The 22,039-nt window shown below is 40.2% G+C and overlaps 1 protein-coding gene across 1 annotated transcript in view; it reads left to right on the top strand.

The window, feature by feature from the left end:
* The window catches only part of SLC9A5 (solute carrier family 9 member A5), an 84,987-nt gene that overhangs the window by 54,742 nt on the left and 8,206 nt on the right, over positions 1–22,039 (top strand). Inside the window, exons 8-13 of the mRNA XM_075282078.1 lie at positions 3,450–3,539; positions 4,080–4,150; positions 5,258–5,387; positions 10,773–10,861; positions 11,066–11,192; positions 11,280–11,444. Coding sequence (XP_075138179.1) covers positions 3,450–3,539; positions 4,080–4,150; positions 5,258–5,387; positions 10,773–10,861; positions 11,066–11,192; positions 11,280–11,444 — 672 coding nt within the window. The remainder of the gene's footprint in view (positions 1–3,449; positions 3,540–4,079; positions 4,151–5,257; positions 5,388–10,772; positions 10,862–11,065; positions 11,193–11,279; positions 11,445–22,039) is intronic.

The following is a 22,039-nucleotide window of genomic DNA, read 5'->3' as shown; positions in this document are numbered from 1 at the left end:
GGAGATGCGATGATGACGGGCCCAATGAATAATATTACATAGTTTTCGTTATCTGAGACCTGCTTACCTAAGATAAAACCCACTTGGTCAGAGAGGATATATAATTTTTCATAATGCATAATAATATAATGTACCAGATGTACAGACATGTCTATGTACTAGCAGATGATACCAGAAGGTTATACCAGAATGCCAGAATGATCTTTATTACTGTATACATGAAATATATATATGTATATATATGAAATGTCACCTTTCCCAGATTTATAAAATGTGCCTGGATATTCAGCAGATTATATAACTGCATAGCTAGACAGATGTGCCACTCCAGAATAGTGTGTGGGAAACTTACTGTTTTGTATGATACGGTTATTGTTTCATCGGCTACAAAGCTTTTGAGAATACAACACAAAGGAACACAAAATATTCCTTTGTTTGGCTTTGGATCTCAGCATAAAGCTTCCTTTATATTGGATTCCGTTTGGCACAACATATCATTATTATTTTTAATTTTGTCCTCTCCCATTGTGGTTCCAGTGGCTGCCATCTGTAAATTCATTTTTTTAACCATGCCTAACCTGTTTAGTCATCTCCAGTTTGAGAAGTCATCAATGGGTGTCACATATCTATTTATCATCTCACAATAGGGACATAGGGAAGCAACAAAATCTTTAGCAGTCAGGGACTCATTTATATCAGTTCAGTAAAGGAACATATTCCCTTTTTCTGGAGTATATCATATATAATATAAGGTTTATATTAAAAAGAATTATATACACTGATGACTGATAAATTGTCTAGATATATTATCATTATATGATCAATAGTGTATTGAAGCGTATTCAATGGCTGATCATGCAGCTAGTTGAAAGTTGTACATTTGCCATAGTTGGAGGGTTATAGGTTTACATAATAAAACATTTATAATATATACATAAAGACAGTGGGGCAGATTTATGAAGACTGGTATTATTAAAGGGGCTCTATAATTGGGAAAAGTTATTTTTAGCTAAGCACATACTTGCATAGCCTTTAGAACGGCTATTCCACACATACCTTTTGTGTATAAATCGCCTCAGTAGTTTTTGAATGAGGCCGTTTTTATACATATGCTAATTAGCCTCCTGTGTGCACTCCGGAAGTGTCTGTGTGCGCCCTCTGCTATTCTCTATGTGTATGAGAGCAGGGAGACGAGTCATCAGCAGCAGCCTGTCTGCTCTCACACACAGAGAGAATAGCAGAGGGTGCACACAGACACATCAAGGTGCACAGAGAAGGCTAATTAGCATATGAATAAAAACGGCCTCATTCAAAAACTACTGAGGCGATTTACATACAAAAGGTACATGTGGAATAGCCTTTGTAAAGGCTATGCAAGTATGTGCTTAGCTAAAAATAACTTCCCAATGATAGAGCCCCTTTAATGTCACTCTTCATACTTCCATCACAGTGTGTGACGTCTCCTCATTAATGAGGCACACCTACTCACTGACTGTGCCTCGTGAAGGAAATGTACAGCAGCTCATACCTGGCATTCATTGCCCCCTTTTTCCCCACATCATTGTCCCCCAAGCTACCATAAAATCTGACATAATCTAGTGTAGTACAAAACATAATATATCTGCCACAATGTATCATATAACTCAATCTGTACAGAAATGTATTTTTCTGCAGCGTTTTTCATTGGGTTTTTGTGGCATTTTTCTCTATTCTTCCCCTATAAATCTATGGGGAAAACACTTGCAATTCTGCAGCTAAAATGAACATGTTTTCCGCAATGTGTGCATGAGATTAACCAAAACTTTTTCACGTTGCTGGTACCATAAAATACAGAGCTTTTTTTTCTGCTGCATTTCTGCACCAGCCAAAAACACTGAGTTTCCGCTATGTTGGGCCTTAGCCAAAAGGAGATACAAAAGGAGTTTTGTATCTCTCTCTGGAGGACACAGAAGTTAAATATATTTTTCAAACAGTGCATTTATTTCAGTGGCAATCGTGTAATACTATGTAGTGCCTGTGGTAGGGTCGTGGGAGAATCAAATACTGACTGCCAGGCTCTTCCACAGATTACAATTTTTTGTTGGGAGTTAAAATAGCACATCATCCTGTGACTGACTTATTGTCTGGGGACCTTCTATTATGAGGGAATTTTTTCAAAGCCATGAAAGCACCTAGAATTGATATTCTAGGCCGGGGCCACACGTAGTGTAAATATGACGTTTTCTGGTCCCTGCATAGTGGATGGGATTTTAAAGAGTCCCATCTACACACTGCGGAAAAATACATGCAGTCGCAGTTTTGGAAATCCTAGCATGTCAATTATACCTACGGAAAGGCCAGCAGTTTCCCTATAGGTATACAGGTAGACAACTAGAGATGAGAGCTCCCTTGTAACAGAAAACTGCCAGCACTCCCGAGTAGCGAGGACTAGCCTGCGGCAAATCAATGCTGGTTCTACAGCTGGCTTGTCCTTTCTCATCGGAAGAGAGCTGGCAGCTTGCTGTTACGAGCCGCTGCACACTAAATCACTGTGATCCGTTCCTATGCGGCGTCGGTATGGTAGGTTTCCGACTTACGTCGAAATTCGGTTTACGACGCCGCGCAAGAACGGATCAACATCGTAAGTCGAGGACTACCTGTAATTGAAGCAAAAAGTCTGTAGATGAAACCACTGAGGACTCTCTGTGAAAAGCGAAATGAGAAAAACCACAATGCATTGCTGCGGTTATCCTCCCAGCACTTTTTTGCTGTAGCCTGTTACGTAGGGCCTTAGCCTTAAAGCAACTTCTCAAAGCCTTTGAAAGTTCAGACAATACTAAATACATGTTTTACTTTATTCAGAATTAGGCTTTGACCCACGTTGATCCTAGTCATTCTACTCTCATAGGTCACTGTCATTTAGGCTCTGAGATTTGGGAGGCTGACAAGGTTCTTACACTGTAGAAATGGTGGCCAATGGTTATTTTCTTTACAAAAACTTTAGAGTAACTTTTCAGCATAGACAACACAATGCAAACCTTTCTACACAACATAGAGTTGTTGGGTATTGTGCAGAACAAATCCATATTGTGGTCCTATAGTCCCATTAGAGCTCAATATGAGATCAGTCAATGCTTGTACATTCCAGTGGTCTTCAAACAAGATCATCTTAGCCTTTCCAGCAGCTGCCTGCCATTAGGTGTCATTACTCAGCTTACTGTTCACTAGTATTCCTAAGTCCTCCTCCATCTCTGATTTCTCCAGTTGTATTATGAGAAACATTTATCATGGCTTTTCATATGTCACTAGACTACAAGGTTCTGGTGAGCACATGTTCTCCTCACATGAACTAGTACAACCTAATGTTTTCAGAAAGTAGTAGGTGAAGGTCTATTACTATACAAATTGAGTCAGTCATATGTACAGACTTGATTTAAAATAAAAATGGACAATCTTCTGTTCTATTTCAGGGTCTGACCATCAAACCTCTTGTCAAGTGGCTAAAAGTGAAGAGACGAGACCACCACAAGCCAACGCTAAGTGAAGAATTACACGAGCATGTAAGATGTTCGGCCATAGCAGCTGTTCATCCTCCATCCCCAGCAAATCATCCATGCCATTTAATTAAGTGTCATCAGAAAACCGCAAAGCCAGGGTCAGCTTTTCTGTGGTTTGTAGGAACAGAGGGGAGATATAGATAGAGATATAAGAGAGTGAAGAAGAGAATATGACTTTGTAATGGGGAATGCTCACAGTTATTTTTGGGTATGGCTATGAAAGGGACAGTGGTATCTCATAGTGGATGATCATGGATGACAAGGCTTGTAACCTTGCAAATTAAAAGCAATTCCAGAAACTTGGCTATAGCAAAGTTACAGGCCACAAGCCTGCAGTTTATTTAAGTACTGATATCTCAGCAAAGTAGGATATTAGAAAATTGCTTCCACATTTTTACATACATTAACATGCATCTTCATTAAGAAAAATCTACATGATAAACACTCTAGGAAAAGGTTTTGATAAAGATTGTTATTTTAATCTAATATATATATTTTCCTATCCTGTCCTGAAAATGAGTTGATGTTTTCTGTTTTCTTCAGGCATTTGACCATATTATGGCTGCTGTCGAGGACATAATTGGTCACCATGGCTACCATCATTGGAGGGACAAGTAAGTGAACCCTAATATTGCATTCTGGTACACGTCAATTATTGTCTTTCTGACCTGACAAGAGAGATTGATGATTTAATTCATTTTCATATTTAATACATTAGACACACAGCGCAGTGAAACACAATATCAACATTTAGGATAAGGCTCCACATAGCAGAAATGCAGCTTTTTTTTGTTGCAGATTTTGCTGCTGTACTTTGAGCCAGAGCCAGGAGAGGATTGAGCAGTAGGTAGACGTATAAGTACTTCCTATATGTTTCCCATTCCTTTTTTAGCCATTCTTGGCTTTTGCTCAAAAAAACCTGAAACAAAAAAGCTGCATTTCCGCAAGGTGGGGCATCGCGGTTTTTCTTGCAGCACTTCTCACAGAAAATCTGCAGACGTTTCCTCTGCAAACCGTTTCCTTAGTTATAATTGACATGCTGCCAATTCCAAAACAGTGTCCACTGCATGTATTTTCCCGCAATGTGTGGATAGAATTCACTAGAATCCATTTTGCAGGGACTGTAAAATGCCACATTTTTTTCCCATGGCGTTTCTGGCGCAGTTTACACCATGTGGGGCCTCGGTCTTACGCTGTATTCATAACTGCATCAGAAATCTTTATTCAGAGTCTTAGTTGCAGATTCTGTTGTCAGAGCAAGACACTTCGTTGGAACCCATTAGACCCTATTATAAGTCACTGGATTCCTCAGGCAGTGTTGGTATCTATTTATTTAATACATTTCTGCTTTTGTTTAATACATTCTTAAACAATATTATAGATTTTGGAGTTTAATTCCCCCATTTGAAAAATCTCTGTTTGCTGTCAGTGAATATAATCATTTTTTGCATCCTTTGGCTAAAAACCTATACAGTTCCTATAATTTTCTCAAAGCTGAGGATTTGTTACAATTGAATATTTCAATTTAATTTAATTCAAAATATTTAAATTCCAGGCCTGTATGTTACTGGTAAGAAATTGCAACATAAATTATGATAGAAAGTTGCAGAACTTCTCAGAATATATATATAATTTGTCTTTTGTGTGGTATACATAGTTATTAGATAAAATGTTGTTTTTTTTTGTTTTTCTAAATGTAATTTTTTTTTTTGGTATCATAGGTGGGAGCAGTTTGATAAGAAATACCTGAGTCAACTGCTGATGAGGAAATCTGCATATAGGATCAAAGATGAGATATGGGAGGTTTGCTACAAGCTGAATATTCGGGATGCTTTAAGCTTGGCAGATCAGGTATGGTTGCAAACAGTGATAAACCTTTTCTTAAAGGGGCTCTATCAGCAAAATCATGCTGATAGAGCCCCACATATGCGTGCATAGCCTTTAAAAAGGCTATTCAGGCACCGTAAAAGTTATTTTAAACTACCCCCCCCCATTTTAAAATAATAACCTAAAAAAGAATGTGCTCTACTTACGGATCGTGCACCCTGGGCGGGCATTCAGGGTGTGTCTTCATCTTCATCCATGCCTCTTCTTCCTCCGATGTCCTCCGGTCCCATCTTCCTCCGGTGCTCGCGAATGGACGTTGATAAAAAAAAAAAAAAAAAAAGCCTGGGCGCATGCGCAGTAGCCGTAGTAGAAGCCGCATGCTACTGCGCATGCGCCCAGGCTATTTTTTTTATACCAGTGTCCAATTGCGAGCGCCGGAGGAGGACAGGACCAGAGGACATCGGAGGAAGAAGAGGCGTGGACGAAGATGAAGACACACCCTGAATGCCCGCCCAGGGTGCACGATCCGTAAGTAGAGCACATTCTTTTTTAGGTTATTATTTTAAAATGGGGGGGGGGGGGGTAGTTTAAAATAACTTTTACGGTGCCTGAATAGCCTTTTTATTATTTACTTATTTACTCCTTAAAGGGAACCTGTCACCACAATTTTACCCTATGTACCATCACTGGGATTGGGCAGACCATATCACCTGCTGTAAAACGCTGTTTGCCTAACTTGACAGCACTGGTTCTATCACTTGTCTTTATAATTCAGTATCAAATTAGCATTTTTCAGTCATGGAAGTGGAGAGCTAGCGCATAAAGTCAAGCTCCCCACAACCCCATCTCCTTTTTCAGGTCCACCTCCATGGCCTCTGTGACATCAGTGCTACTGGCCACTGAAATCAGGCACCTGCAAAGTGTAAGTGAAGCTTCAATCCGAAGCTTTGTGTATATCCTTGACTTCATTTAAGCACTGCGGATACACCAGGTGCTCTTTGTTGTAGTTCGGGGTACACGTACACACATGTTGGCCCAAATTACGTCACACAGCACTTGGCTCATGTGCAGCGCTGATCTGAAGCCGGGGACATACACCCACCTTCAGACACTTGCTTACGTTACAATGTGCAGGCGCAGGATTTAATCTCTGGCAGGGCTGATGTCCCTCTATGCAGTAGTAGATGTATATTGTGTATAGTGCAGTCAGAAATGTTATCTAACAGTTATCAGGTCATTTTCCTTCTATGCTGGTTCTTGTAAATGTATACTTTATCTGTTACTTTCTTGGTGTGATGTTACAACTGTGTGCTCTGAACCACTTATATGTATCCTTCCCTGCTGCTCCGACTTTCTATCAATGTTTTTGAAAGTATTGCAATGCTTCTGAGTATCTGGAAATAAGAGCTTATAGTGGTTATTTTTATGTTGCTGTAATTGGTGACTTTGTTTGTAACCAGTCACATTTGCTGGATAAAATACAACATAAAAACTTCATGGGACTGTTATATTAGGCATGTTATAGTTTTATGTAAGGCTTAACTGGCTTCCAGTCCTCCGCTGTTCATGAATGCTGCTGGCAGAAAAGCCTTAATATAATGTGCTGTACTGCTGGCACCCTAGGTCCAAAGATTTTTTTTAACTTTTGAAAAAAACCAAACAGAATTGTTACTTCTAGTTCATATGACCATACAAAAACCATAAATTATCAGATAAAAATAAATTATCCCATAAAAACAAGCCCTTATACAGCTATTTTTATGGAACAGCAAAAGCCCCCCAAAATAACAAGTTATACAGCACATTAAATGTACCCCAAACATGCCAAATAGCCTTAATACATCTCTGCAGATGGCAAAATAAAAAAAAGCTTTGGCATTTAAAATGTGGATATGGAAAAATTTGGCTTTTTAAATAATGGTATAATGAAAGGTTCTGCATCCATCTAATATGTTCTAATTCCTCATCATTTTCAAGACCTTCATTGTTTACACCCAGAAGCAGACAACTTGTTGTGACCTGGTTCCCTGTTCAAACTGTAAGGCTTGTTACAGTTCATCAGTTAAAGGGGTTTTTCAGGCTGTACAGAGTCTTCTGCTTTTGTTCTGGTGTCTGTGGTTCTTGAGAACAGCTAATCAGCTTTCACCAATCTAATATTGACTTATCCTAAGGATACATCATTATTAAGAACTTTCCATTGCCCAAAACCCCTGTAAGACCCACCAGAATAGAGTCAAGACAAGAGATTCATGCTGCTGTTAAGTTCTACTCACAGGAGATTGTCTTCAAGGATATATTCTAGCAAACCCATAAGTTTCATCAGGAGGACTAAGTCAGGCCTGGTTCACATCTGCGTTCAGTATTCAGTTTGGAGAGTTCACATGGGGACCCCCGAATGGAATACCGAATGCATTGACAAGTGGTGAGCTTATGAAAACACACAGACCCCATAGATTGTAATGGGCTTTGTGTGTTTTCCACGCGGTGTGGAGAGGAAAGTAATTCTTTAAGTACTTTTCTCTCCACATGTTCCGTGCGGACACCACGTGGAAAACACACGGACTATTTTATAGTCTATGGGGTCCATATGTTTTCTTAAGCTCACCACTTGTCAATGCGTTCAGTATACATGTCAATGCATTCAGTAACTTGTAACTTGCTGTGATAGACTATAAACAGGTTATGTCTACACAGTAGCAAATTGTTTCAGTTATAACAAGGGAGAAATAGTTGTGAATATATAGCTCTTTATTGAGTGCAACTTAAACGACATCAATTTCCTTTGTTATTATCCCATAGAACCGCACGCTCCTCATATATCCCACAGAAATATATGTCCTCCACTGTTTCTAAAAATGTGAATGAGGGCTATTGGGTATACTGTGAGGGTGTGGTTGGGGCAGTTACTCCTAGAAGTCCTGTTCATCATATGTGGATGCTAGTTACACATGCGTTCTTTTATCAGAAGCGTCTTTATCTTTATCCTACACTTAATGGGTGTGAGTGTAGGAGACCTTAGCGTGTAGTCCATATAGTTCTTGTTTACACTAATACAAGGACCACATCAAATATAGGACTATATTCTAATAACAGTATAACATCACTATATATGTGTAGTTTTAAATAATTCTAATAAAGTTTTAGTTTTAAATCACGTATTTTCGCCATACAAATTTGGTGCCTATGTGAATATGACAATGTTTCCACTTACTATTAGCAATCTGATAACACAACAGTTGCATCTCTTCATGAATTAGACACATCCACCCGGGATCCTTGTGCCTAGGTGTTTCTCTGTGTTCACATGAAGTTTTTTTGGTCAGGAATTTGGTCAGGAAACTGACTCAAATTCCTCCTCCTAAAAACGCCTCACCATAGGACTGTATGAACACAGCAGCCAGCTCCTTAAAGGGGTATTCCCACGTCGCATACTCTTCGTTGCTGTAAAATCTTCTGTCTTCCTGCTTTGTTGATTCATTGGTGGGCGGGGTTACATATGCAAAGCCAGCGGCAAGATGCCGCTGGCCCTGCGTGCATGCTCATAGACCAGTCTAGCCTTCACAATGCGAATACAGACCCGGCATCTGCCTCTCTCTATTACAGCAGATGCCGGGTCTGTATTCGCATTGTGAAGGCTAGACTGGTCTCACCATCTATGAGCGTGCACGCAGGGCCAGCGGCATCTCGCCGCTGGCTTTGCATATGTGAATACAGACCCGGCATCCGCTGTAATAGAGAGGTGGATGCCGGGGATTGTTAGACGCCGGCACAGGTGCCTGCAACATCGCTATGCTCCTGCCCTGCATGAAGCCAGCAGCGGCAGGAGCGATGCTGTTATTCCGCTCCTCCGCCCCCCCGGAATAGCAGCATCGCTCCTGCAGCTGCTGGCTTCATGCAGGGCAGGAGCATAGCGATGTTGCAGGCATCTGTGCCGGCGTCTAACCGTCCCCGGCATCCGCCTCTCTATTACAGCGGATGCTGGGTCTGTATTGGCGGCCCCTTCCCCCCAAAGGGTAAACTACCCCCCCCCCTTCCAGGCTCGCTCCCATGCACTTAGCCCCTCCCCCCTCAGAGCAGCAGATACATCACTTGACTTATGACCAGATAAGTCAAGGGATGTGTAAAAAAAAAAATGAATAAAGTAAGATAGTGGACAAACAAAGCAGTTTTGCTGAAGCAATGTATTTAGGAAAAGTCTTACATTCACATTAACAAGCAGCATAGATAGGATCCTTGTGATGGGACAACCCCTTTAATAATGAATGTGTCACAGGTGATGGCCCTGCCTACTTTTAGAAAAGTGGCAAAGTCTGTGCAAAAATGCCACTTTGGGTTAGTATAAGTAGGTTACGCATGCACATACCTTTTTTTTCAGGAGGATTTTGAGGTACCAACCACCTCAAAATGCATCTCCCATACTCTCCCATTTATTCTAATGGCAGTCAGTAAAGAATCAACTAGAGGAAAAAAAATCTGCCTGACTCCCTTTGAAATGATCCTGCCTCAAAAATCTGCTTGCAAAAACTGAATTTGAGCCTAGCTTTTGAGTTGAAAGTGGTGTTAAATAGTCACAAACTACTTACACAAAACAACAACCGTGAATTCCCCTAAAACATTTTTTGAAAGATGAGAATTTTTCATCATGAAATGGGACGAAGGATGGAAAAAGTGACACAAAGGGATCTTATAAAATATGTGGTAATGAAAACACCTGGAGACTCGGAAAACAGAAGATAAAGGAGTCAGCAAAATCTGATGATTGTGCATTCATCCTGCATCTGTGCACCCGGAACAGTACAGGGCCCATCCCAATTTATACCAACTCAAAAATAGATTTGCTGACCAGATGGACAATGAGTCAGGGCTGGGACCAGACAGGAACATTTATACCTTACTAATAAGGACAGAGAGGACCATGTGTGAAAACAGTCCCAAGTGCTTTGCAGAAATTCACACATATTTTTTAAAAAGTGTATTAATAATATCTGTTTGTAGGAAAGCTGAGTAAAAATTAACTTGACCTGCAGTTAAGTTTTCATAGGCAATTTTGCCCAGTATTCCTTGAATCTTAAACCGTAGAGTTGCATTGCTGAAATGAACCAAGAATATTATTGCTAGCTAACGAGGGAAATAGGCACGCTCACGTCTAGGAAAGCTGAGTGATTTACATATATTAGAGACTGCTTTTTGCTATTGATAATAAATTATTTCATTTAGGGTTGCATGGGATATGAGTCTGGTGTATTTTCATTCAAACCAAACCAAATTGAGCTTGAGATTTTGTGATTGATTTTCTATGGGATCACCTGTACTTGTAGTTTGCATTCATTTTTGAAAATTTCCCCATATATGCATCTTCTGACTCTTCATCTCCTTCCCACTAATTCTATAAACAACCCTGTCTTATAGGGTGGTCATATAGTGTCACCGGATAGACTGTCGTTACCATCCATGCCAAGCCGAGCATCCATGTCGGAGACTTCAGTGACCAACCTTCTGTAAGGACTCATGTGTGATCTTGTTTTCATTGTCGTGATCATCTATACTTATTTAAGGAAACACTATACTTTTCTATATCTATTTGCAGAGGAAATTCCCTAGTGACATCACCATATGACATCATTCAGTCATTCCATATATTTTTGACCTGTTCATTCGTGTAACTTTGTGGGGGGGTTTTTGTCTTTTTTTTCTTCTTCTAGGCGGGAGAATGGCAGCAAAGCATGTCTGGATCTTCAGGCTATTGACACTGTGCGCAGTGGGAGGGACAGGGAAGATGCAGTTATGCATCACGTGCTTAGAGGCAGCCTCTACAAACCACGCAGGATGGTGCGGTTTGTTACACTTTCCGAAAATGTCTTTACAGGTTATTGAATTCAAATTGATCTTTCACAAAGAGTTTTCTTGTCATTAAAGTGCAAAGCCAGCTACAGTCGCCATTTTATGACCCAGGATGAACAGGAGAGGCAGGAAAAAGAGGTTTTCCAGCAGAACATGAAGCGCAGGTTGGAGTCTTTTAAATCCACCAAGCACAACACCTGCTCGTCCAAGTCAAGGGTGAAGAAAGATGGACGTAAGAAGGTAAGTATGAAAAGATTTTCACTTCAATCTCTTCAACCAAAGTGAGTTTATTTTTTTCAAACAATATGAATGCCGTTAGACTGTGAGTGCGCTTGGCTGTGTCTCACCTGTAGTTCGAAAGAGTAGATTTATGAGGAAAAGGATTTATGCCTTATCACATTGTCATGCCCCAACAAAAATGCTCCACTTTAGGCAACTTTGATTCTACAGAAAATTGATAATTCATGGTCAATTTAATACTGGAACATTGTGAACAACAAACTTTTCCCACCATTAAAAGCTCTTGATTTGTCCTTGATATTGTAAATTTTATATACAGTGGCATGCAAAAGTGTGGACACCCCTGGTCAAAATGACTGTTATTGCGAAGATAAAATGATCTTCAAAAGGCATAATTTAGAGTGCTAGGCAGCTGCTTAGAAGAACCTATGGCTGCTGTTTTTTGGCACAAAGTTAGAGGAGGCTGGGTATGTAAAAAGCTGTAAAATTTGTACCACTTGGCCGTTCCTAACCATGATAGTGAACAAGCCATAACCGTAACTGGCTATTTCAGGTCTGAGACCTTGGTCACAGCTATCTGAGCACACAAATCTACAAAGGTTCCCAGTTTTGCTTGCTACTCTTTTCCCTTTTTCACTCTAAAATTTTACTCAAACATAATAATACACTTTTATTGCTTAAAATTATAGACAAGTTTATTTAATCTGAATGGTAAGAATAGGTGTTAAATGTTTTCACTGGGTCAACCACTTTAGGTTAGTATAATTCATGTCTATAACTATAGCCCTAGTATCTTTGATAGCTGTTCTGGGACCAAAAGGCTGATGGAATTCAAACTCAAAGGAATGGGGGGTTGAATTAATCAAGACTGGCATTTTCCAATTTGGTCTTGATATCCCCTATGCCAGTGGAGAATGATCTGTGACCTAGTTTGAAATGCCAGCTTATTGCTTGTGTACATTTCATTCATCAATCACATAAACAACAGGTGTAAATGATGATAAATCTGCTGGGGACAATGGACGTGCCAACAGCACATCCACTTTTCACAAAGTGGCCAGGGCAGCATAAAAATGCTACTTGCAACAATTTTTTTTTACAAATATGTTAAAAAGGTGGCAAATTCCTGGTACAAGGGGATCGTAATTTGGAGATAATTGGAAAAAAAGTGGATTACCCCTGTTATGGCATTGCAACTTAAAGGGGTTTTCCCAACTCGCCTGCTCACCAACTTGCAGGCTGTCTGCTCGGTTCACTTCCTGGTTTTTTGGTAAATTGGTGGGCGGGGTTTCACTTGCTGTCTTACAGGCAAACCTAGCTCTGTTTAGCTCTCTTCATAGCAGTACATGTTTGCAGTCAGTAATGAGGGATGGTTGTAAATAAATTAGCACAGTATCAGTATCACTGGAAGATGCACAATATGAAGCTGATGTAGCAGAGCTGGATGTGATAGGTGATGAGAATCCCAAATTTACATGCTACATGACCAAGAGTCAGCTTGCAATAAACTCAGTTTTAGGTCTGTGTTTACATACAGAAGTAATAGACTTCCTGTCTCAGCCCTTATCAGCAAACATCAATTAGCCGACCTGATAACTGGAAGAGGGAGATAAACAGCTCAGAAATACAAGGTCGCTCCGAGCACTCAGCTCCCCTCCCCTCCTGAGAGCAGTGAGCTACATCACTTGTCATGGGCGGAGAGATAAGATCATTCCCAGGTTGTGGTTATGGAAACGCTGTGTAAACAATGAAGTGAATCATCTCAGATAATAGCCAAACAAAGCAGTTTTGCTGAAGCAATATATTAAGGAAACGTCTTAAATCCACATAAGCTAGCAGTATAGATAGGATCCTTGAGATGGGACAACCCCTTTAAGCAATTCCCAAAGTGTTTGAATTGCCTTTTAATCAATGTCCTAATATGCATCAGCTAACTGGCAGGACTAAAAGACAGAAAGTAAGATACCTATAATCCAGCACCATTTTGTTTTGTAGAGTCTAAGGCTAATCCGAGGTATTCACAAGAACACTGTGAGGCAGGATGGACTCAGCTGCTCAGAATCTAGGTCCAGCTATGAAACACTGCAGGATAAGGACCAAACTAGAAAACCTATAGCAGGCAAGGAGCGCAATTCAAAGAGTAATTCACAGGCCGAGGACAAAACTAGCAGAGTAGAGGAAAGTAACAGCAGAGGAATAGCAGAATCCAAGTCAGGATTGAGTCCAGGAGGCCTCACATAAAGCTAAATTAGCAAGAGGTGGAATAACTAGGAGAGTAATTCCAAGTAAGGGTCTGTTCACACAGAGGAAAATGGTGTGGAATTTCAGTGCTGAAAAAAAGCCTACCATTGCTTTCAATGGGTTCCTTTTATCTGCTAGCAGAAAATGAAACCCATTGAAGTCAGTGGGAGCTTTTTTTTTCAGCGCTGAAATTCCACACCAAATTCCTCACCATTTTACTCCGTGTGAATGCACCCTTAGTAACATTAGGAAACCAGGAAATCAGCATAAAACAGGGTGAGGTACTAGTTCAGCAATATAGATTCAGAAAACTAATGTAATCATAGGCAGAGAAGGAGTGATAGCCCTAGGTATAAAACCCCTGCCTCAGCCAAATACCCAGAGTTTGATTGGTAGATATGGCAACCTTAATGGGATCCTATCATTGGATTCCCTTTTTTTCTCCCTAACACGTAGGAATAGCCTTAAGAAATAGAGATGAGCGAGTAATATTCGATCGAGTAGGTATTCGATCGAATACTACGGTATTCGAAATACTCGTACTCGATCGAATACCACTCGCTATTCGAATGGAAAAGTTCGATGCAGAACCAGCATTGATTGGCCGAATGCTATACAGTCGGCCAGTCAACGCTGGTTCTTCTCCTACCTTTAGAAGTCTTCTCCGTGCAGCTTCGCTGCGGCATCTTCCAGCTCTGAATTCACTCTGCCAGGCATCGGGCCTGGGCAGAGCCGACTGTGCATGTCCGCTTGTAGTGCGAGCATGCGCAGTCGGCTCTGCCCAGGCCCGATGCCTGGCAGAGTGAATTCAGAGCCGGAAGATGCCGCGGGGACGCTGCATGGAGAAGACTGCTCAGAGGATCCAGCCCGACCCTCACTCGTGGACTTGGTAAGTATAATTTGATCGAATGTTGCCTACCCCTGAAACGAGCATTTTCCCCCCATAGACTATAATAGGGTTCGATATTCGATTCGAGTAGTTGAATATTGAGGGGCTACTCGAAACGAATATCGAACCTCGAACATTTTACTGTTCGCTCATCTCTATTAAGAAAGGCTATTCTTTTACTACCTTTAGATGTCTTCTCCACGCCGCCATTTGGTAGAAATCCCGGTTTTCTTCTGTATGCAAATGAGTTCTCTCGCAGCACTGGGGGCGGGCCCCAATGCTCAAACAGCACTGGGGCATCCCCAATGGTGCAAGAGAAATCACCAGCAATGCCTCTATCTTCGTCTGGAACGCCTCTCCTTGCATCTTCTTCCAGTGGTGCGTTTCAAACTGCAAGGCATGCACAGTCAGCTCTTCCATCGGGCTTCGGGCAGAGCCGACTGCGCATGCCTAGAACTTTGTAACCCACCACCAGAAGAAGACGCAGGGAGAGGCCGTTCCAGGCGAAGATAGAAGCACCGCTGGAGATATCTCTCGCAGCATTGGGGACACCCCCAGTGCTGTTTGAGCATTGGGGCCCGCCCCCAGTGCTGCGAGAGAACTCATTTGCATACAGAAGAAAACTGCGATTTCTACCAAACAGCGGTGTGAAGACTTCTAAAGGTAGGAAAAGAATAGCCTTTCTTAAGGCTATTCCTATGTGTTAGAGAGAAAAAAAAAAGGGAATCCAATGATTGGATACATTTAAAGCAAGAACTCTGAGCAGTGCTGCACTTAAAGGAGCGATGGATGCAAGTAAGAGGTAAGGGCACATATATTAAGATTCCTAACAACTCATTTGTCCAACTCTGCTTTCAATCTATTAACTGCTACTAATGCTGATGTTTACTGCAGTTCTTTTTACTGTCAGCTAGATTGGAGGGCAATTCCTGACTTTGCTGTGGTGTCCTTTGAAGTCCAATTATATTTCTGATACACCTTGTTCCATGTTTTCCCTACAGTTCCTTGTTTTTGTTCAATCCCTTGGTCAGCTCAATGAGACTCTGTACTTGTGGTCCAGGTTGTTTATGAGGTTATTTTTAGCTTAGTCTGGCAGTGAGATATATAATATTGAGAGGTTCTTGTTCCCAAGACAACTTTCATGGTGAGTGGAAACATCAAGATCACATGTATTTACTAGTGGATTCTATTGACGTAATTTTGCAATGTACACAGTCCCGCTACCCTAGGTTATTTTATCCTCAGATGGTTATCAAATAAGATTCATTTCAAGATTTTTCCTCTGAGTAATTGTAAGAAAACCCCAGATGTAAAATCAGAGCCAACAGAATGGAACCTTTGCGGATAAGCCAGGGCCTGAGTGTAACTAGTAAGTTTTTTTATTTAACCTCATCCTTCCTTTTCTTGTGAGACTGACATCGATATATATAATTATCCCATAGTGCTTGTTGTTTACTACATAGCTTTTTCACTGCTACAAAATGGATGATAATTCAGGTTTATTCTGGTTTAAGGACTGTAGAATTTGGGGGAAATAATGATATTTTAGTGTAACTATTTATTAAAATAACATTTTGCAAATTGCAATTTCTGCTGGATGTTTCATATAAAGGGAGTCCATCATCAGGAAATTTGCTTTCAAACTAATGACAGCACCTTGTAGTGTGGCTTCTGCACTTTCCAAAGGTGTCTTTTTTATTGTGCATTGCAGCTCCATTTTCATGAAAATCATCATTTTATTCTTATGAAAATTATCTGAAAAGAGCTTTAAGGTGTTTTTTTCTCCTGCTAGGGATAAGCATCCCTAATGGCCGCCCAGTTCTTCCCCCCATTGCTTGAGTGACCCCTTCCACTTTGTCGCACATTGTCAGCAATTAGGGTCGGTTATCTAGAGAAGAGATCAAAGCCCCAGCAGGAGAGGAAATGCCCCTAAAGCCTTTTCAGCTAATTTGTATAAGAAGAAAAAAATTATTTTCATGGAAATAGAGCTGCAATACAGAATAAGAAAGGCGCCTTTTGAAAATGTAGATGCCACTGTACAAGAGACTGTCATTAGTTCAATACCAATTTTACCGTGGTCAGACTCCTTTAATTACTACGTTCATTGTTTGCACTTTTTTTATGTCGTTCCAATACATCCAAAATGAAATGTGAAGGAAACTATGGATCTCTGGGGTCAACATGCAAACTGTGTAATTTGATCTTTTATTGTAGAGAGCATATGGCGCATGTATGCTATTAATTTTGAGAAGTTTATCTACTATCACTGTACAATATAGACCTAATTTCCTAACAAAAGTGGTTTCCAGTTTCAGACAAATATTAAGAGAAAAATGTTATTTTCAGTTTAGTGAACTAGTTCTAGATCTCTGATTGTTGTTATTCATTGTGCTAACTGCCAGAGGATAAAAATCAGTCCATGGTCATTTGATATACAGTCCATGATCATGTGATATAGTCCATGGCCATGTGATGAACACACTGCGGTACAGCGACTGGCGGAACCAAACATGACGCAGGAGTCGCAATATCAGCTGGTCTGTCAAAAGCATTCCGCCAGACCAGCTAAATGAGGAAATATTTCCCGGACAACCCCTTTAAAGGGATTACTCAGTTTGAGTATTGATAGCCTATTGTAAGAGTGTCCTTTTATGAATAGATCCAAAGTGTCCAGACATGTAGGGTTACAGTCCAATAAAATACATCATGCTATGTGGGTAATGGATGGGGAGGGCTTGCACAGAATAGGGTTAATTTTAGGGAGTGTAGAAGGTTTTAGAGTAGGAAAAGTGATAGGCCATCCTGGATGTGTCTTTAGAAGCGCTTGAAGCTGTTGAAGTTAAAAGGGGTATCAGTCAGACCCATAAAATGGAGTTTATGGGCGTCAATGCAAAGTCTGTAGCAAGACCCCCAAGTATAAAGCATTATTTATAGTACTGGTCTTCTCATATTCGGAAGAGACCTCTAATGGGATCCCTAAGGCATCTGGGCCTAGGTGCGACTACAACCACTCAAGTTACACCTGTAGCTTCATCTCCTAAATGGGCATGGAAAAGTTTCTATCCACTGATAACAAGCATATATCTGGAAAGAAATGGAAAATTGAATTGGAGAGTATACTAGAAATTTGCAGAACTTTTCATGATGAAATTTTCCAAGATCGTTTGTATAGAATAACAAGGAAATTGACTAAGTTGTAAAATGTCAGAGAAACGTGGAAATCATGATAGATTTCAAGTGTATGCTGTTCAAAGTGTCTCCTTTGTTTCAATCCTTCTTTCAGGATTCACTGCTTGTTCCAGTGAGTCATTCTCTTTTTTTATGGTTCAAAAAGTTTTTTATTGAATTTTTTTAAATACAAAAGTGAGAAAATAAGATCACCTTGGTCAACAGAGGTGAGAATCATGTAGTACAAATAGAACATTACAAATACTAGTACTGAACATCAAGTATTTTCAAAAGATTATGAAAACATCATATTACAAACAGTCAGTTTAACCCTGTGTGTGTAACCTTGACTTTGTATGTTAAAGTCTTGTTGTAGAATCTATCAAGTAAAAAAGATTGTGACAAACAAGTTCAGTGAGTCACTCTCTTGGTGAACTTATGGAAAGGCTGTGAGCCCCTGGCCTGGATCATAACGCCGTGTTCTTGGTAGAAATATCATCCAATCAGATTACTCCGTACTCCAATAGCGATGACTCAAAGTGCAGGGTCATTTCCAGACACCTTCTCAAACCTCCTTTTTAATAATTGGCCACTGTAGGCACATTTTGGACTAGCAGTAATCCTGGACCAATGTATGCTCAGCTGGAAGAAGTAGTACTGTGTACTATCAAGAGAAGTAGTTATGCATAGACAATAGAAGATACAGCGTCCATACAGGAAGAGTATGTACTGTACTGAAAAAGGGAAGTAGCACCAAGAGAAATGGTACTGGGCAGTGCCCAAATATATACAACGTAAGAGAAATGGTACTGGGCAGTGCGCATATATATACAATGCAAGAGAAACGGTACTGTGCAGTGCACACATACTGTGTATACAAAGCAAGAGAAATAGTACTGTGGAGTGTCCATATATAGAGAATAATAGATACTAAGAATTACCACTGCTTTACAGAACAAAAGTAGTATTTTGCTTTGCCCATATGTGGAGATCATGAGTAAAACAGAGTGAGAATTGTATTTATACAGCAGAGTGGTGCTGTGTACTGTGCGCTCTCAACACATACAGAATAACTAGAGATACTGAACATGAATCCCAGCATACATGCCTAGACAGTTGTTGCTCTGCATTATCTGTGTATACATGATATACATGAGTAGAGGCTTTCCTAGTTACTGTGTAGAAAATCCGTAGTAGAAGAAGCATTAGGTCTGTACCAGTTTTTTTTGTTTTGTTTTTTCTGTATAAAAACAATATTTTTTCATTTACTGACTGCAAAGGAATAAAGCAAAGCTTTTTAAGATCTTTTAAGAGAAACTGATATATGATTTTTCTTTATAGTAATGTGAATGGAATAGACTGTTAGTACATAATACACATTGTGCGTTGTGGGATCATACCAGTGTCGCTGGAAATTTAGGGACACCTGGACAAATGAACCCTTAGATCAATGCAGGTCATACATGGCTGATATTATAGAAAATATATAACTCCAAAAATTAAGACCCACCACATTGTATCTTAATAGAAAAACACTAAGTCAGCATTCTGCTAGCACACACTTTTATTATTAATCCAAATTCCCCATTACCCCGAGTCTGCCAGCACCGCAAGAAAACAGACTGAAAGAATCTGATCTGGAGAGGGAGACGTGTCCTGCATATCTTGTGCCAGCAGTGCTTCCCAGGCCAGGTTTTTCCAATCATTCTTGGGGTTGCAAACTCCAATTTCCTATGGGTTCAGAGACTTTACAAGCTAGAAAATAGGCCTGTGAATTTGGAGGCTGCTGCTTAAATAATCCATAGCTCTCTGCTCTGCTGTGACTTATATTTTCCAGTAAGTGCTGCGGTATGGTGAGAGCATGATGGATTTTGCAGTCTGGTTTTTATATAACCCACTGTTTTCTTTTTCGTCTAGAGCAGACATTGTGTATAGAGAGTCCTGCATTATCGACAGGCTGATAATCGGTTTCGGGACTCCTGTTTAATGTCCACAGGGGAGTTTATCAAGTGCTAGTATGGTAAATGAAAACACTGGTTTGCAGATTATATAAAGAGCATATGTGAAAAATGCACATAAGTGTTCCACATAGCTGTTATAATGTAAGTATATATTGATGCTGCCTTTGAAAAGACTACAAATCACTGGCAAATGATCTAAGAATGAAAGTGTTCTATATCTCCACCTGATGATCATTGTTGTAACTACATTATGTGCTTGGCTGTCATTGGTTTTAAGTCCTGTTAAAGAGGACCTTTGATCACCTTGACCAATTCAAGTTTTTTGCATCTGTTAGTAGTCACCACTCCACTAATTCCAGCACAATTGGATTTTTTTCTCTAGCCCCACAATCTTGATCAACAAGCACAGTTAGTTGATGTGCTATTTAAAGGGGCTCTCTCATCGGGAAAAGTCATTTTTAACTAAGCATATACTTGCATAGCCTTTAGAAAGGCTATTCCACACCTACCTTTTGTATGTTAATACCCTCAGTCGTTTTTGAATGAGCCTGCTTTTATTCACATACTAATTATCCGGCAACGAGCAATCTAAGTGAGCACTGTGTGCTGTGTGTGTGAGAGAGCAGGGAAGGCTGATGAGTTATCAGCAGCAGCCTCCTTGCTCTCACACTCGTAGCAGACAGTTCTCACTGAGACTTCCAGTGCTCGTTGCCAGCTAATTAGCATGTGATTAAAAGAGGGCTCATTCAATAATGACTGAGGGGATTAATATACAAAAGGTATGTGTGGAATAGCCTTTCTAAAGGCTGTGCAAGTATATGCTTAGTTAAAAATGAGTTTTACCAATGATAGAGCCCCTTTAAGCTCTGTAGTGTCAGAAGGCCGGAGTGAGACCAGGGGTGTGATTCAGAACTCCAAGCAGAGGAAGTGAATGTCAGAGCTCATAATCACACCCTTGTCTGCTCCTGTCTGATATTGCCCTCCTGAAAGGCAATATAGGTATGATGAGGGCAAGAGAAAAAATTGTAACTGCTCTGGAATCAGTGGATCAGCAGCTATTAAATGATGTAAAGAGGTGGTCTTGTTGGAGGTGGTAAAAGATTTTAAAATCCTATGGGTAAGAAACCTGAAACGATCTGGTGTGATCACTCGATGTGACTCTATTCACCTCATGTTGTGGACTAGGTTTGGCATGTATGCCAGGAATTCCTCCTCTCATATAATTCAAGCATTTGTGTAGGGGTTTACCCAACAAAGACCAAAATAATGTCCTTTTGACCTCTGTCAGTTGATAAATGTCAGTATACTATGGACATATGTCAGAGTCTTTTAGTGAGAGTATATGCCAGGCAATAATCCCAATTTCTATGTCCAAAGGAAGGCTCTAACATGATGAGAACTTTACCTAAGAAGTCCTTTGTTTTTATATTGCTTATTACATTTTTTTATTTCAATCATTAAAATTTAAGCTTTTTTCACTCTTTCTTGGCATCCATTGGTGAAAAATCAGCTGAACACTGCTTATTAATAATAATACGTTTTATTTATATGGCGTCAACATATTCTGTAGAATTTGTAAGGTTCAAGAACAGAGAATAAGATACATTACAAATAAATAGTCAATTCACATAATGGGACTGAGGTAGAGGGGGTGACACGAGGTAGCAGGGGCAGCATCGGAGGTAGCATTGCTTATACAATGGTCAAGCAATTTTGTAATAGAGGTTACTGTCATTACACAAACCTAAAACTGTATGAGCCGTTACCAGTCGTGTCCTTTAACATGCAGATGGTGCCTGGACATATAAAATTAGTGTGAAACTGCAACATATCGTGTGGGGTAATGTAGGATCGTGAACACAGGAGGGTTCATTTCAGGCATTCTAACTATGGAAAGGTTTACATTAGGAATTGTGATAGGCCTATCTGAAAAGATGTTTCTTTAGTTTGCGCTTTAAGCTGTAGAAATTGGGAGTTAATTTGATTGTCCAGGGTAGAGCATTCCAGAGAAGTGGTGCAACTTGTGAGAAGTTGTATACTAGCGTGGGAGGTTCTGATACTAGAGAATATTAGTTTTAGGTCATTGAGTGAATGGAGAGCACGGGTTGGGTGATAGACCGAGATGAGGGAGGAAATGTAGGGAGATGCAGTATTATGGAGAACCGTGTGGATGAGGATGGTAAGTTTATATTGTATTTTGTAATGAATAGCCAGCCAATGTAGTGACTGACACAGACCTGAGGCGTCTCTGAGTTTAGTAAGGGGAAGACCTTAGAAGGGAGTTACAGTAGTCAAGGCAAGAGTGAGTCAGAGTGACAATAAGTATCTTTAATGTA

The sequence above is a fragment of the Leptodactylus fuscus genome, chromosome 7, assembly GCF_031893055.1.
Source record: "Leptodactylus fuscus isolate aLepFus1 chromosome 7, aLepFus1.hap2, whole genome shotgun sequence".
NCBI classification, from domain to species: Eukaryota; Metazoa; Chordata; class Amphibia; order Anura; family Leptodactylidae; genus Leptodactylus; species Leptodactylus fuscus.
This window is presented reverse-complemented; position numbering and strand designations above follow the sequence as displayed.